General features: G+C 41.7%; 2 protein-coding genes across 6 annotated transcripts in view; one reads left to right on the forward strand and one right to left on the reverse strand.

Moving 5' to 3' along the window:
* ABCC6 (ATP binding cassette subfamily C member 6) overlaps positions 1–15,464 on the reverse strand; it is a 337,990-nt gene that overhangs the window by 76,504 nt on the left and 246,022 nt on the right. The window lies entirely within an intron of this gene.
* LOC121914347 (nodal modulator 1-like) overlaps positions 1–15,464 on the forward strand; it is a gene marked incomplete at its 5' end in the record, with an annotated part of 39,430 nt that overhangs the window by 16,834 nt on the left and 7,132 nt on the right. The window contains 12 exons of the mRNA XM_042437716.1: positions 537–678; positions 1,091–1,222; positions 2,245–2,381; positions 3,168–3,255; positions 4,000–4,063; positions 5,900–5,995; positions 7,523–7,732; positions 8,740–8,822; positions 11,710–11,869; positions 13,472–13,598; positions 14,850–14,963; positions 15,178–15,305. Of these exons, the coding sequence (XP_042293650.1) occupies positions 537–678; positions 1,091–1,222; positions 2,245–2,381; positions 3,168–3,255; positions 4,000–4,063; positions 5,900–5,995; positions 7,523–7,732; positions 8,740–8,822; positions 11,710–11,869; positions 13,472–13,598; positions 14,850–14,963; positions 15,178–15,305 (1,481 nt within the window). The remainder of the gene's footprint in view (positions 1–536; positions 679–1,090; positions 1,223–2,244; positions 2,382–3,167; positions 3,256–3,999; positions 4,064–5,899; positions 5,996–7,522; positions 7,733–8,739; positions 8,823–11,709; positions 11,870–13,471; positions 13,599–14,849; positions 14,964–15,177; positions 15,306–15,464) is intronic.

The raw sequence follows: 15,464 nt of genomic DNA on the forward strand, positions 1-15,464 counted from the left end.
GGGATCAGAAATCAATTTGAAGATTTGATGTGCTTGTCATGGTCTGTACTTTCTGTACAGTTTGCGGGGAGAAATTCATAATGTGTTGTAGATTCTTCATATGTACGGTCTACTGTTACTGTGCAGGTTTGAAAAGAGCAGACAAAACATTGTTTAAAGGTAGTTTAATAGCTGGGGGAATGGGTTCAAGTAATGTGTACCACTTCAAGATTCAAACATACGAATCTGCATATTTTGGTGGAGAGGGGAGCAAAGAGGAACAGAACTTACTTAGCTAAAGAAAGAGCAAGCTTTATTGCTGTATGTTTCTCTACTCCATAATTGTATTCATAATTAATTACTAACTGTCAGGAATAGGGGTTGGGGGGGAAGGAAAACTAGAAAGAAAAGAGTTGGAAAGGGTATCTGGGGAAGGAAGCGTGGGGAAGGAGTCTCAGAGATTCAAGAGCAGAAGCAACCATTTCATCCTCTGGATAAATCATTTATTTATTTATTTTATATAAAAGTAATTTGTAGCATTGTTCTGCTTCCTCTAGGTTATTGTTCCTGAAGCAGAAGCCAGAGCAGGTCTTGCTTTGAAGCCCAAAACATTTCCTGTGACTGTTTCCTCTAAGCCAGTGCTGGATGTGACCTTCTCCCAGTTCCTGGCCTCTGTCTCAGGGAAAGTCATCTGCTTAGGTAAGATGTATATTGATGAGTGAAGTGGTTGGATTATGTTACATGTACATAATCCAATGACTTGAAAATGGCTTCTTGGATCAAGACCTTTTTTCTGGTATGATCCCATAGAATTGCATCATTCAGAACAACTAGGTACCTATGGAGCTGCCTCGCATAAATTCAGGCATTAGAGTCCACATAACTCAGCGTTGGCTCTGCTGGCCAGCAGTTGGTTTCTTTTGTTTCAGATAGGAGTCATTCCTAGCCCTATCTGGAGATGCCTAGGACCTTCTGGATGCCAAGCTTTTCCTCTCCCAAGTTATGATCCTACCTTTTAATCAGTGAATTGGTAAAATGTTTTGCTTGCTTAAAGTGTATTAATTTAATCTCATCTTCTCTTCCCCTCTGCCCCCCTTTATGTCTTTCTTAGATGCTTGTGGTGAATTGACAGTGACTCTTCAGTCTGTGACCCGTCAGGGTGAAAAGCACAATCTCCGACTTGCTGCAAAGTCCAACTCAGTGACTTTCATATTTGAAAATGTACTTCTGGGCAAATATAAAAGTGAGAGTTATGCAAAGCTTCTTTTTTTATTTGCTTGGCTACTGTTATGAAGGTTGTATTTATTTGTTTATTTCTCCTCTGTTTTCAGCTAGGATTAGCTATCTGACGAGTTTGCCATTAAAATTTATTAAATAGTATATTCTGCTCTTTTCAGGGTAGTTTTTCTAAGAATTCAGCTTAGGAACCATTCTGGTGTAGTAGTTAGAGAGTTGTACTAAGATGGGAGAGGCAGGTTTTAGTTCCTACTTAACCCTAGAACTTGCTGGTGATTTTGAGACACTTCTTTTCATCCTAGCCAATTTCTTTTCATCCAAGCAGGAAGAGAGTGAGATATGCCACATTGATCTCATTAAAGGAAGATGGGATGTAAATGTGAGAAAAATTAATAAAATAAATAATAAAAATAAAATTGAAATCAGCCATAAAAGCAAGAGTAAAAGCAATCATCAAGAAATCAGCAACAATTATTGTTGTTATTAATTACTCATTATGAAATCCTAGACAAATGGAAAATGCCTGATGGCTATCATGTTAAGTTAGGTGCCACTGAAATAGCCCTGGAGAGGGGCTGTTCCAGAATCTACCATAAGTAGAATGTGGAACAAGTAAGTAGGTATGGACTGATATGCAAAGCTAAAGAGATTCTTTCTAAATAATTTTGGGTCATTTGCCATAAGCTCTGTTCAACACTGGTCTTAGTTATTTTGCTATCTGAAGCAAAGGGCAACATGGAGTCACCCTCACTTTTCCATGTACAGAAACTGATGGAGTGCTCAGTGAACATTTTACAATGTCTCAGTATTGCCCACTGTACTTGGCAGGCCAGTTTAAGGATGCAGTTCAGGCCAGATGGTTCACACAGGTTTGTCCTGCAGAAGGGGGAAATGAGAGCATCCAAAGGAGTACTGTTGCTTCCTATCAGTGTCTTCTGCCTGAGGCTGGTAGGGCCAGCTCTAGCACTGTTGTTCCTTGAACTGCCAAGTCTTTCTGTGTGCAACATGTTGTAAAATTTCTCTTTTTAGTGAGTATTATCCATGAGGACTGGTGCTGGAAGAATAAATCCTTAGAACTTGAGATTTTGGAAGAAGATGTCTCAGGGGTAGAATTCCGTCAAACTGGATATATGCTGAGATGCTCTCTTTCTCATGCAATTACTTTGGTAGGTACTGGCAATTCAGGAATTTTGCAACAATCTATCATGTATCCTTGATAGATGGCTGTCCAGACTCTTGTCATTACATCTCATGAAGGAGAACTACCACATCCCGAATCAGGCTATTTAACTGTTATACAGCTCTTACTGTTATGAAATATCTCCTGGTGTTAGCTGAAATCTCTTTGGTCTCAAATACCATCAATTGGTCTTAGTCCTCCTGTTTGAAACAGCGAAAAGTTTTCTTCAGTTTCTGTGCAACAGTCATTCAGGTATTTGAAGATATCTATCTAGGCATTGTAATTTTATGAATAGTCCTGCCATATTTACATAGAGCATGGAAAGCAGCCTTTGGCCTTCCAAGTCAAATCTTGACAACTCACTTTTAGGAAGAGTGGGTATAATATGCTGATTCTAGATTACTGTCCTACAACTGATCAGTTATGGGATTATTTCAGTGTGTCATATCCATTTTTCTTTAAAGTAAAGCTCCAATTTTTGCATCTTGATTATAGACTTCCTCAACTGGCTGTCAACAGGATGACCAGTATCCAAAGATAATGGAAATCAAGATATAATTTCCCCACTTCTAACACAGAATGATCTGGATTTCCATAGGGTTCAGCTGCTTTGAATAGCAGAGAGTTTGTGAAGGGCACTGCCTAGGCCAGTAAAATTGGAAACTTTGATAATATCTTTTACCTTGAATTTTCTGACACAAACCAATTCTCAAGTTCATTTGTTGATGCCTTCTAGACATCTTGCTTGTTTTTTGTTTTTTTTAATCATTAGGAGTTCTATCAGGATGGGAATGGACCAGAGAATGTTGGCATTTACAATCTATCCAAAGGAGTGAATAGGTTCTGTCTCTCAAAACCTGGTAACTGTCTTCATATCTCTGACTGAAAGTCAACTTTGGGGCGGAGGGGGCGGTAGGCTTATACTGTGACTTGAGTAAAATAAGTGAGGCAGCAGATAAAATGTGTAGAAATAGGAGAATAAAGCCTGATGGATTTGCATCAGAGCTTGGAAAAGTTAAATTTTGGACCACAGCCCCCACGTTTCCCCAGCTGACATGGCCTACTCAGACATAAATCCTGTTACTTTGTGTCTGTGGACCTCATCTGAAATAAGCTTAACTCATTTGATGCATCATATGAACTGATAAAATATAGTTTGTCTCTTGCTGGCAAATCAGCATAAACCATGGTTTGAAGTGAGTGCTGGCTATGCCTTGTTGTGATGTCTGGATTGACGCACAGTAGTTGCGTTGTAGTTGTACTCCATCTCTAGAAATCTCTGTCCTATGGTAAAGGAATTACTGATGGATAAGCAGACAAGCAGCTCTTAACCTGTGTGTTTCAATGTTGTGCCCATGGTTCAATTCTAAATTATAGTTAATGCAAATCAAGATCTCAACTGAGCCAGAAAAATCAAGGTTCAGCCAGCTAGTGGTTTTTAAAATAGCTCAAGCTTTCACTTTGGGGGACAGCTCCTCATAAGGCAAAACAAGTGAAGCAAGATTGATTTGGGGAAAACTGGTATAATTGCTCATTTCCATATGCATCATTCTGAAGTGTCAAAAATCATAGCTGCAAGTGTGTATTGGTTTAATGTCTTCCAGGTGTGTATGAAGTAACACCACGTTCCTGTCACAGATTTGAGCATGAATACTATACCTATGACACGTAAGCATGGACCATAGATGATATAAATTTCTTGTGAGATAATTTTGTTAATACGATATTTGTCTTCCAGTTTACACTCCTGAAAGGAGTGGGAGCTGCTTTTCCATGGGTTCAGTTCCATGGTGGTTCTGTCATATTTAAAGGCTCAGTATTGAGTCATTGGTGCCAGCTTAATAGTTCCTTTTACAGGAATCATGTGCTTATCTGATGGGTTAGGACCAGAAGACTATCAGAAAGTGGGAATCTTTGAAATGCAGAACTTATAGTCCTCTGGTCTCTAGCCTGTCGAATAAGGGGGAGATGTGTATTGAATTTGAGAGGGATGCTATTTGAAGCATATTCATCTTTTTTCTATGCAAGGGAGAGTTTTGGAAAGGCAGTGGCAGGGAAGATCTTGTAAGCAGGCAGGGAGGGAGCCAAGTGAGCCTCCTTTAGCAGAAAGTTCCACAGCCTGGGAGCATCCACTGAGAAGGCCTGCATCTTCACTAGCTGTACCTGTAAAGGTGGTGGGACTGAGTGAAAGCCCTCCCTAAAGGTCTTAAAACTCAGATAGAAACATATAGAACAACATAGCCTTTCAGATGCATGTTCTGTTGCTGGTATGTATTCATCCCTTTACTCTATGTCCGCAGAGCTTTTTAAGATGTAAAAAGGAATTGAGAGCTTGTGGCTCCACATTGATTGATGTACTACCCCTATCATTCCTTATCTTTGTCAGTTTGCTACAGTTTATGGGAAATTGAGTTCAGCAGTATTCTCATTCCTTGTGTAAATTCTAAAAGAGGGGAGTCAGATATGCTGAACAGTGACAATTGGTTCTTCTTTTTGGCTGTGTGTTGCTCACTCCCTTCCCATAGAACTGCAGGTCTTGTTCTTGTCTACAAGTAGAGAAGGATCCTGAGAGTGTTGTATTACCTGTAGATTAACAATATTCTCTGTGTGTGCGCGTGCATATAGGGCAGTGGTTCCCAACCTGTGGGTCAGGACCCCTTCGGGGGCCGAACGACCCTTTCAATTGGAAAATACAATTGGAAGATACATATTTGCATGTGGCAATGAAAATAATTGTATGGTTGGGGGTCACCACAACATGAGGAACTGTATTAAAGGGTCACGGCATTAGGAAGGTTGAGAACCACTGATATAGGGGGACTCTCTATATTAGCCATGAAAGCACATCACACAGAATGCCCAAATTGACTTGAGAAATGGAAAGCCTGACCTATTTTGTGGTGCCTACAACCATTAGTGGGATTTTTTGTTGTTGTCGTCATCGTTGTTTGGTGAATTGTCTTGTTTTCTTGCCATCATTTGGTTCTTTACCTAGTTGTTCCTTGTTTTAGAACCTTATTGTCTCCATTTAGTTCCAATTACCATCTTTCCACTATATCCAGCTGCTGAAGAGGCAAGCTACTATTCTGCTTGTAACACCACAACCCCCTCCCCCCTAAAAAAACCTTGCCTCTTCAGCACATGGAGGAAACTTTTAAGATGTTTCTAATTCTTTTAGCATTTACAGCCACCCTTCCTTTTTCACGAAAATGGGTTTTCGCCTATATTCAAGTCCCATTGGCTTGAATATAGGCACGGGGCACGCAGGTGTGCACCACAGATGCATGCCCCATTCATTCTCTTTGAGACCGGAGGGAGGACTATACTTCTATTTTCATCTTTATTTTGGGTACCTCTAAAAGTGCTTCAGGAACTACTGGTAATTCTTGAATGGCAGTTTGAGAACGCTTTTGAATGTTCCTTCTGGAGCTTAACAATGGAATGGAAGACAAGGTTAACTGGAACCATTTTAAATGGCCCTTTTCTGTTGGCTGTCTTTCTCAGGTCTGCTCCAAGTATTCTGACACTGACTGCAATTCGGCATCATGTCCTTGGAACAATAACAACAGACAAACTGATGGATGTGATGGTTACCATTAAGTAAGAAAATATCTTAAGACCTTTTGGGGTAATATCTGTATAAACAGGACTACCAAAGATCGAGTGTCTATCTATTGAAACAAGTAAAGATAAAAAATACAAAAACATCAGACATAATTTGAAAACCACCATAAAGTTACATCAATTTTTCATTAAATAGCAGAATATTTTTTTAAATTAACAAAACAGCACACCTTTAATATCCATCACAGTGAATTAATAAAAGACTTGATGGAATGAGAAAGATTTCCCTAGCAAGCAGAAAAGCAAGAAGCCTCTCTGGGGAGGGAATTCCATAATCAAAATAATACATTATAAGGAAGGTAATGGTATCATCTTTGCATATTGGGCAGAAACCCTTCTTGAATTCTAGGGACTGACATGAATCAAGTAATGAGAACAAACAGACTCTAAGCTAGAACTGGGGTTCCTAAGACTCTAAGCTAGAACTGAGGCTTCTAAGACTCTCTGGAGTCCCATCTTAACTAGCCAACATAGCCAATAATTGAGAGAAGGTGGAAATTTTATCCAGCAATATTTAGAAACACACACATTCCCAATTCTCACCCTAAGACAAGCCCTCCCTTCATCCTCCATCTTGAGGGAGAGAGAGGCAGGCTAGCTCCACCAGGCCTGCCTGGAAGAAGAAGAGCACTCCCTCCAGTCCATCTGCCTTGGTCCAGGGCTCAGAAGGAGAGAATAACTGCTGGACCTGATTCCCTCCCCCCCTCAACCATTCCCTTCTCCTTTTGTGTCGTGTCTTTTAGATTGTAAGCCTGAGGGCAGGGAACCGTCTATTATCCCTTCTGTTGTAAACCACTCGGATTCCCAGTGATTGGGCGGTATATAAATAAATCCTATTATTATTATTATTAATCATAATGTAGTCATGAGCAGAAGATAGGGAAAGATCTGCTGGTTATTCTCTAACTGATTTTCAAATATACCTGGATTTAACAAAGATTTCTGGCTGAATTGTTCAATGATAGTAGCAACAAAGCAAATCTGAACATTAAATTATATTGCTGCAATTAAAAAAAAACAGGGTGCAGGGTGGATCCGAATATTAGCTAAGAGTTGGTTTTTCTGTAAAAAGGCTGTAAGTTATGGTATCTGGAATACAGTCCACGGCACAGAATCCCACAGATTGCCTTTGACACCTGGTTCCAGTTCACAGATCTTGAGATTCTGTCAAAAAAGAAGGTGGAACCTATAAACAAGTCTGCAGTCTACCCCTTCTCATCTGTGGGGTGTTTGTATAATATAGAGCTACAGAACCTGTGACTTTCCAGATGTTGAACTCCCACTGTCTTCAGTCTCTAACAGCTTGAACATTGGTAAAGTAGGATAACAAAAGTAGTTCAACACCTGGAAGGCAATAGATTTCCCACTGCTGGTCTGACACCTCAAAAGATGATGGTGGAGCTTTAAAATGGGCTTTTAAAGGCTTCTCCAAAATTCTGAAGCTACTTAACTTCCAGTTTTGCATTGACAGATTTGCTGTTCTTTTCTCTTTCATTTTCTCAGATCCTCAATCGACAGTGAACCTGACTTAGTGCTTGGTCCATTGAAATCACAGCAGGAAGTGCGCCGTGAGCAGCAGCTCGCTGAAATTGAGGTCCGTAGACAAGAGAGAGAAAAGAAAGGGCTGGAGGAAGAAGGGTCTGAGCCACCGGTACAGGAAATGGTGGAGGAACTGCAAGGACCATTCCACTATGAGTTCTCCTACTGGGCAAGGTATATTGGCCTCCTGCTTTAACAAAGCCTGTTCCACTGCATTTGTAGCAGTTTTCAATGAAAGGTTGCAGCAGCTGCTGTGTAAATATTAATAATAATAATAATAATAATAATAATAATAATAATAATAATAATAGGTTTTATTTATATACCGCCCAATCACTGGGAATCCGAGCGGTTTACAATACAGTGGTGCCTCGGGATACGAAATTAATTCGTTCCGCCATTCCTTTCGTAACCCGAAAATTTCGTAACCCGAAATACTCCGTTAGCACTGGAAAGCCTATGGCAGCATTTGAATTTCGCGCCGAAATGAATTTCGTAACCCGAAAAATATTTCGTAACCCGAAACAGTTTTTGCCAATCCGACTTTTTCGTATCCCGGAAATTTCGTAACGCGATCATTTCGTATCCCAAGGCACCACTGTAGAGGGGATAACAGACAGTACCCTGCCCACAGGCTTATAATCTAAAAGACACGACACAAAAGGAGAAGGGAATGGTGAGGGGAGGAGGGAATCAGGTCCAGCATTCTTCTCTCCCTCTGAGGCCTGGACCAAGGCAGATGGACCGGAGGGAGGGCTCTTCTTCAGGCCAGCCCCTGATGGAACTGGGCCAGCCTTCTCTCTCCCTCAGAGGCCGAAAGATGACAGTTAGGGAGGGAGGAGCCTCTTTCTTCAGGCCAGCCCCTGATGGAACTGGGCCAGCCTTCTCTCTCCCCCAGAGGCCGAAAGATGACAGGGAGGGAGGGAGGAGTCTCCTTCTTCAGGCTAGCCCCTGATGGTCTAATAATATTAGTATTATTCTCTTTTCAAAGAGCAGCTTAGTCTAAATTAGAGATGGATAATTGGCCCTTCAGATATTGTTGGAGTGCCACTCGTATCCCATAGCCAGTGGTGAAGGATTATGGGAGTTGCAGTCCAAGAACATCCTGGAGACCATAGTTACCAAGCCCAGGATTAAATCATACAGAACAGACTTCCATATTATTTATTTTTTAATTTCAGGTCTGGTGAGAAGATCATGGTGACACCATCCTCAAAAGAGCTGCTTTTCTATCCACCTTCAATAGAAACAGTTGTCAGTGGAGGTAAATCTTGTGGCATCTTCCTTAGAGGTTTTTAAACAGAGGCTGGATGGCTCTTGCGGTTTCTTCCGACTCTATGATTCTATGGGCACGTTACAGACTGCCCGTTTGGGGCGGCCTGTAACCGGCCCTTTCCCCACTGGATCGGGGCCTCAGCTGCCACAACGGCAGCCTCCAAGGCCCCGATCTGCCGCTTTCCAGGCCGCGGGGAAGCGGCAAAAGGCCGCTTCCCCGCTGCCTGGAAAGGGGTGTCCTTGGGGCTTCAAGCCCCAAGGACACCCAATGGCGGCGGGGAGGAGGAGGCCCCTTTCTTCCTTGCGTTGCTGGCGCAGCCATCTAAAGGCTGCGCCAGTGACACAAACTGCAGAAGGAGCTCCGTTTTGGAGCTCCTCGTGCCGCGGAAAGGGCGCTCTATGTGCCCTCGTGCGGCGCGACGATGTCACGTCTGCGCCGCCCCATTTGGAGGCGGTGCATTCGTGACATCGTGATGGCGGCGCCATGTACATAGGGCGCCACCATTTTGTACGTCCTGGGGACGTATTAGGGTTAGGTGCGTGCATAAGGCACGCACTTTGCCTAACCCTAGTACGTCCCCAGGATGTACTTTACGCCCATGCAGAACGGGCCAATGATTCAATGAGAAATCATCAATGGCTTCCTTAGCTCAGTAGATTACTTGCCTTGAATCCAAAAGGTTTTAGATCAAATTCCTGAAATCTTTAGCTAAACCAAGAAAACCAGATAGAAGAACTGACATTTTAATAATAAGCAAAGCTGGCATTCAGTTCCCTATAGATGTATTCCCCCACAACTTCCCCACATTTTTTGTGTTACAGTGTGGAATTGGAATATATTTCAGTGACATTTTTACCATTTGACATACCTATTACTGTTAAGATACAAATATTTTTATTGTAGCACAAAAGTTAAGTAAACAGCAACAAGCTGGCACTTGTGACATGGGCTAAAAATGGCACCTTCACAGTGTTGTGATTTCGGTTCCAGGTTATAACACAACAAAACATGACAAAGCCAAAGGAGAAATGAGTACTTTGGTGTGACACTATAAATGGAGTCAGTATGAAACAGCTTTTTATGTCTGCAGATTATGGCAGGACTGGGGAACATGTTGCCAGATGTTGCTAAACTGTAAATTCTGTCCATTCAAACTGGCATGTTCAGTAGAGAGAGATGTGCTGAAGGGCCACATGTTCTCCATCCCTGCTTTAAGAGGAATGCCTTGGTTCAGCTGATATTGCTCATGCTCTGCAGCCCCAGAATTCTTTAAAAATACCATCAGGTGCTGGGGAGATGTCCTGGATCTTGGAACAATTACTGTATATACTCATGTATAAATCTAGAAAATTAGGTCAAAAATTGACCCCCAAAAATGAGTAGAGTTATCCATGAGTCAATGTAAGTACAGTGGTGCCTCGGGATACGAAATGATCGGGTTACGAAATTTCCGGGATACGAAAAAGTTGGATTGGCAAAAACTGTTTCGGGTTACGAAATATTTTTCGGGTTACGAAATTCATTTCGGCGCGAAATTCAAATGCTGCAAAGTGCAGCTATAGGCTTTCCAGTGCTAACGGAAAAGTGTTTCGGGTTACGAAATTTTCGGGTTACGAAAGGAATGGCGGAACGAATTAATTTCGTAACCCGAGGCACCACTGTATTGTACTTTAACTCTAATTTAAAAAGGAACCATCCCCTGGTGAAAGGCAAGAGTGTAATCTGTCCTGGAAGCACCTCATTCTCCCATCCCTCCAGTCTTTAGGGTGAGCCCAAGCAGTCATGCTTGCTGAAATTTTGTACGTTCGTTGGCATTCTTTTCCTTTGCTTCATCCTTTAGATCCTTTGTAACATGCTGTTAAATTTTACCTTCAAACTATCCATTGGTCATATCAAAATGCATAACTTTGGCTCCTGAACTTGCCCTTGACTTATACATGAGGTCGACTTATAGTTGAATATATGCGGTACACACTCTCCGCCTGACATCTCTCACTGGGCTCTTATGAGGTTAAGGAAACTCATGAACATTGCCTTGAGTGCACTGCAAAAAAGACAGGAAAGATAATAAAATGAATCAATTAACAAAATGTTTCAATTTTGAAGGACTATTCTTACATTAATGTGAGCTAGGGCAGCCTTCCATAACCTGATGTTCTTGAGATATGCTGGATATTAACTATCATTTACAGTTATTCTGTCTGGAGCTTATGTAATTAACAGTCAAATACATATGTTGGGGTGTGTTAGCTGTGGATTCCTGCATGAAGGTTGGGTTAGATGATCCTTGGGATCACTTCCAACTATAAATCTACCATTTTTTACACTGGCAATTTTTATACTGGCTTAAAGAAGAATGAGCTATCATTTTGTGGCTTAGCTGGGATTTTAACCTAGGTCCCTCAAGTCCCAGTTTAACATTTTAACTGAGGGATGGGTAACTGGCAAGTCCAGGAACCAGGTTTTGCTTTCCCCAGGACTGTGTGAACTGTTAAAAAACAAAGCCAGTCAGATTGGCCAAAAAAATCCACCTCTGGTTTTGACATTAAACAGTACAGGGTGGTTGAACCTTGTGTAAAAGATGAATTGCTTCTCTTGGAGGCTTTATATATATATGTGTGTGTATGGACAGAAAAAGGTGTAAATTGGGAGGGATTGAGACCCACAAAACCAATCTAGGAGGCAGCCCAAGGACCACATTTTGCCCACTTCTGCTCTAAATATTACATTCCCCAGGCTCTCAAGTTGGTGGGCACTAATGTTTTAGTAAACAACAAGATTATCTTGTGAACTTCAAGTTCTCCCAGCCTGCTGGAAGCCAGTAGTAAATCTGCATGCTTTTTCAACTTCTTTCTTCTCTTCCCTCCCGTTTAAGACAGCTGTCCAGGGAAGCTGATAGAAATCCATGGAAAAGCAGGTTTGTTCCTGGAAGGAGCCATCCATCCAGAATTGGAAGGTGTTGAGATTGTCATTAGTGAAAAAGGAGCACCATCACCCCTCATCACTATTTTCACAGATAACAAAGGTTCCTATAGGTAAATGGTTGTGGGAATGTTTTCCTTGGGCCAGGTCCTGTGGGAGCCTAGGGTAAGTTTAAAGGTACTTACCATATATACTCATCTATAAGATGAAAAATGTATGCCAAAAATGGATCCAAAAATCCTAGGTAGACTTATATATGGTTCTATACAGTAATGTGGCTCAGAAGAATGGTAGCCACGGCTCTTTCAGGGGAGCAAGGGTTTATTGGCACATCCTTTTGTCCAGGGAGACTGCCCTTAAAACAAAAGCTGCCTTCCCTCCCTCCGTCCCACACCACTCTCCTTGCCTCGCCAATGAAAAAGTTGCTGCTGCAACTGTGGAGGCATCCCTGCTGCTCTCCTTCCCTCTGTTGCTCCATGAGAGCAAAAAAGAGACATCTTCCTTTGTAGCACGAGGAACAAGGATTAAGTATGTCTTCCCCTTTAAAAACATGAGCAGAGCTCCCTTCCCCCTTTTCCTGAGAGAGCCCTTCTTTCATGCTAGCCAAACGAGTGGCTGGGAGGGTTCACCAGATCAGCTGCTTCAGGAAAGGAGAGGACTTTTAAAGGAGCAGAAACCCTAACACTCACTGGAGCCACTCAAGCATCAGGAAAAGAAAAAGGAGATGGAAAGAAGCTCTATTTCTCTGGTGAAATCTCCCAGTCGCTGCTTGAGCAGCTAGCATGAAAAAGAGGCTCTCACGGAGCACCAAAAGGCAAGTAGAGCAGCAGGCATGGCTCTGGGGGCAGCAGCCACTCAAAGGAGCACCAAGAGGCAAGTGGAGCAGAGGGACAGTGACTGCATCCTCGACTTCTCCACAGGTCAAGTTAAAATCCAAATGTCACCTTGATTTATACATGATGTCGACATGTATATATGGTATGCTTTTACAGCACTGCTGTTGTTGGCTTTGTCCTCCTGCAGTCCATCCTCTCATGCTATGTTATCACACAGTTCCCAAGCACCCTAATCCCACAGAGTGGAGAGCAGAATTTCTCTTTTTGGTTTAATATTTATTTGTAGCATTTTTTCACTATTCTATACCTTGAAAGGCACTTGAAGTGGCTTACATGTTAGTAAAATAGGATAGCCCTTGTCCTCAAACTTACAATACACAGCATAAAAGAAAAGATGGATGAGGGGAAGAAAAACTAAACAACAAGCAAGTTCTCAGAGTAATGAAATTCTTCACCCTGATAGAATGGGTGAAAGATGTCACTGGGACAGAAGTGAAGCGCAGTAGAGTTCTTGAGATGATTTTCCTTGAGATGGATGGATGGAATGTTGGGGTTGTCTTCTGTTGCTTATTTAGTTTTCTGAGCGCATTGCCATTGGACATGATATGGATTATGGTTAGTTTTCTCTTTATGGCAATACTTCCCAATCTTTAATTTTATTACACTGCAGTTCCCAGAAGTCCTGGCTGGAATAATGGGTGGTCAGGGCCTCGGGGTGTTGCATTTCAGCAGTGACTGAGTTCCCATGGTGAAAAATCGCTAGCCTATCACAAAGTTGTAGATAATGTTGGTGTTTGAGTTTTAAATGGTGTGCCAATTATTCACTTCTGTTGTGTTCCTAAGATTAATTTAAATACCTTTCTCGATTTATTTTTCAAGCGTGGGTCCACTCCACAGTGACCGAGAATACACTGTTAGTGCCCAGAAAGAAGGATTTGTCTTGAGTGCTGTGGAAGGAACAGTTGGGGACTTCAAAGCTTTTGCTTTGGCTGGAGTCACTTTTGAGGTAATCTTCTCTAAAAGAGGATATTCGTGTTCCTTTTCTAGAGTGACTGCCATCAATGGGGAAGGAGGGAAAATAGAGGATGAAAAATCTTGGTTGAGTAGTTCAAAGTACACATAAGTCCCAATTTTATGGAAAGACAAGACTGTTTCTGTGACACTGAAAAAGAAATACATCATTGGCCTTGCTTGAATCTCCAGTTATCTGAAGGCAGCACAGTTGTGTCCTGTGTATGCCGTTGCCAGCTGCTAAATGCCTTGCATAGGGAAGTCAAATGTATTTTCTATTTTGATTATAAAGCAGCCTTTTGGAATTCTGATTTTTATCAGAGCAGTGCATGTGTGAGCAAGCTTCCATCCCTGCTTTTTTGAGGTCCTGGTTTTATGATTCATTTAAATAATGTTTTAGTTTTTCTCTGTTAAAACCAAGAAGTCTGCTTCTTGTTGTTCAGTGTGGGCAAGCCATGTTATAGAATCGTAGGACAGGAGAAGGCCTTGTAGTTCAGTGGATGCCGGAAATCCAGAGCTAGAAAATCTCTAAACTCTGTATGGACAATAGGAGCATTGTAAGAATGATTTTGAAGCCTGATTGTCTCAAACAGTAGATGAAGACCCGGAAGGTGATGGTCTTTCAGGATAGAATACTGTCCAGTTTTTTAGTGGATGGTGCTGGTACCTTCCAGGTCTTCATCTACTGTTTGAGGCAATCAGGCTTCAAAATCATTCTTACAAAGCTCTTGTTGTCCATACAGAGTTTGGAGATTTTCTAGCTCTGGATTTTCTGCATCCACTGGACTATGAGGTGGGACCTTGGATACTATACCCCACTTTCATTAACCAGTTTCATAGAACTATAGAATCTTAGAGTTGGAAGGGGTCCATAAGGGCCATCTAGTCCAACTCCCTGCCATGTAGGAATATACTACATGGATCCTTGCTATCTGCTGGGGTTGGTCCCCTTGTGGATACCAAAATCTGTGGATGCTCAAGTCCCATTAAATACAATGGCATGGCAAAATTGAGATTTGCCCTTTGGAATGTATATATTTTTAAAAATATTTTGAAGTTGTGGATGCTTGAATTGGTGGATAAAGAATCAATAGATACAGAGGGTCAACTGTACAGTGTTCCTGAATGATGCCCATACAGCCTCTGTTTAAAGACCTCCAAAGAAGGAGACTCCACATGCATTCATTCAATTTAGTTAAACATCTAATGAAATGTGTGGCATGTATTATGTTTTCATTTTAAACAGATTAAATCTGAAGATGACCACCCTCTTGCTGGGGTCCTCCTCTCCCTGAGTGGTGGAGTGTTCCGCTCAAACCTTCTAACTCAAGATAATGGCATGCTGACCTTTTCCAACCTGGTATGTATAGCCATAGTTGCTGTTTTAGTTAGGTCTCAAAAGAAGTGTGTGGGGCTCTGCTGCTGCTCAGAGTCAAATCAGTTGTTCTCCAGGCTTTGAGGCACCGAGTCTTTTCTGAAATTGTTTCACTGAGTTGTGTCCCTGCCCCAGGAGCTCTTTTGGGAATACAACATGCATGAGCAAAGTTTAAAACAATCAGGCTGCTCTTTTGCAGAGCCCAGGACAGTACTACTTCAAGCCCATGATGAAAGAATTTCGATTTGAACCTTCATCTCAAATGATTGAAGTGCAGGAAGGACAGAACCTTAAAATCACCATTATTGGTTACAGGACAGCATACAGGTCAGTAATTGTTAAGTATTCCTTTTTAAGGCGTGAGAGGAAGTCCACAGTCAGGCAGGCAAGTTGTGATTTTTTTATAATTTTTTATTTGTTATTACTATTATTGTTACTATTATTGTTATTATGTGTTGTATTTACATCCTGCTTTCCCCCCAAGCA

This window comes from Sceloporus undulatus, chromosome 8 (genome assembly GCF_019175285.1).
Source record: "Sceloporus undulatus isolate JIND9_A2432 ecotype Alabama chromosome 8, SceUnd_v1.1, whole genome shotgun sequence".
NCBI classification, from domain to species: Eukaryota; Metazoa; Chordata; class Lepidosauria; order Squamata; family Phrynosomatidae; genus Sceloporus; species Sceloporus undulatus.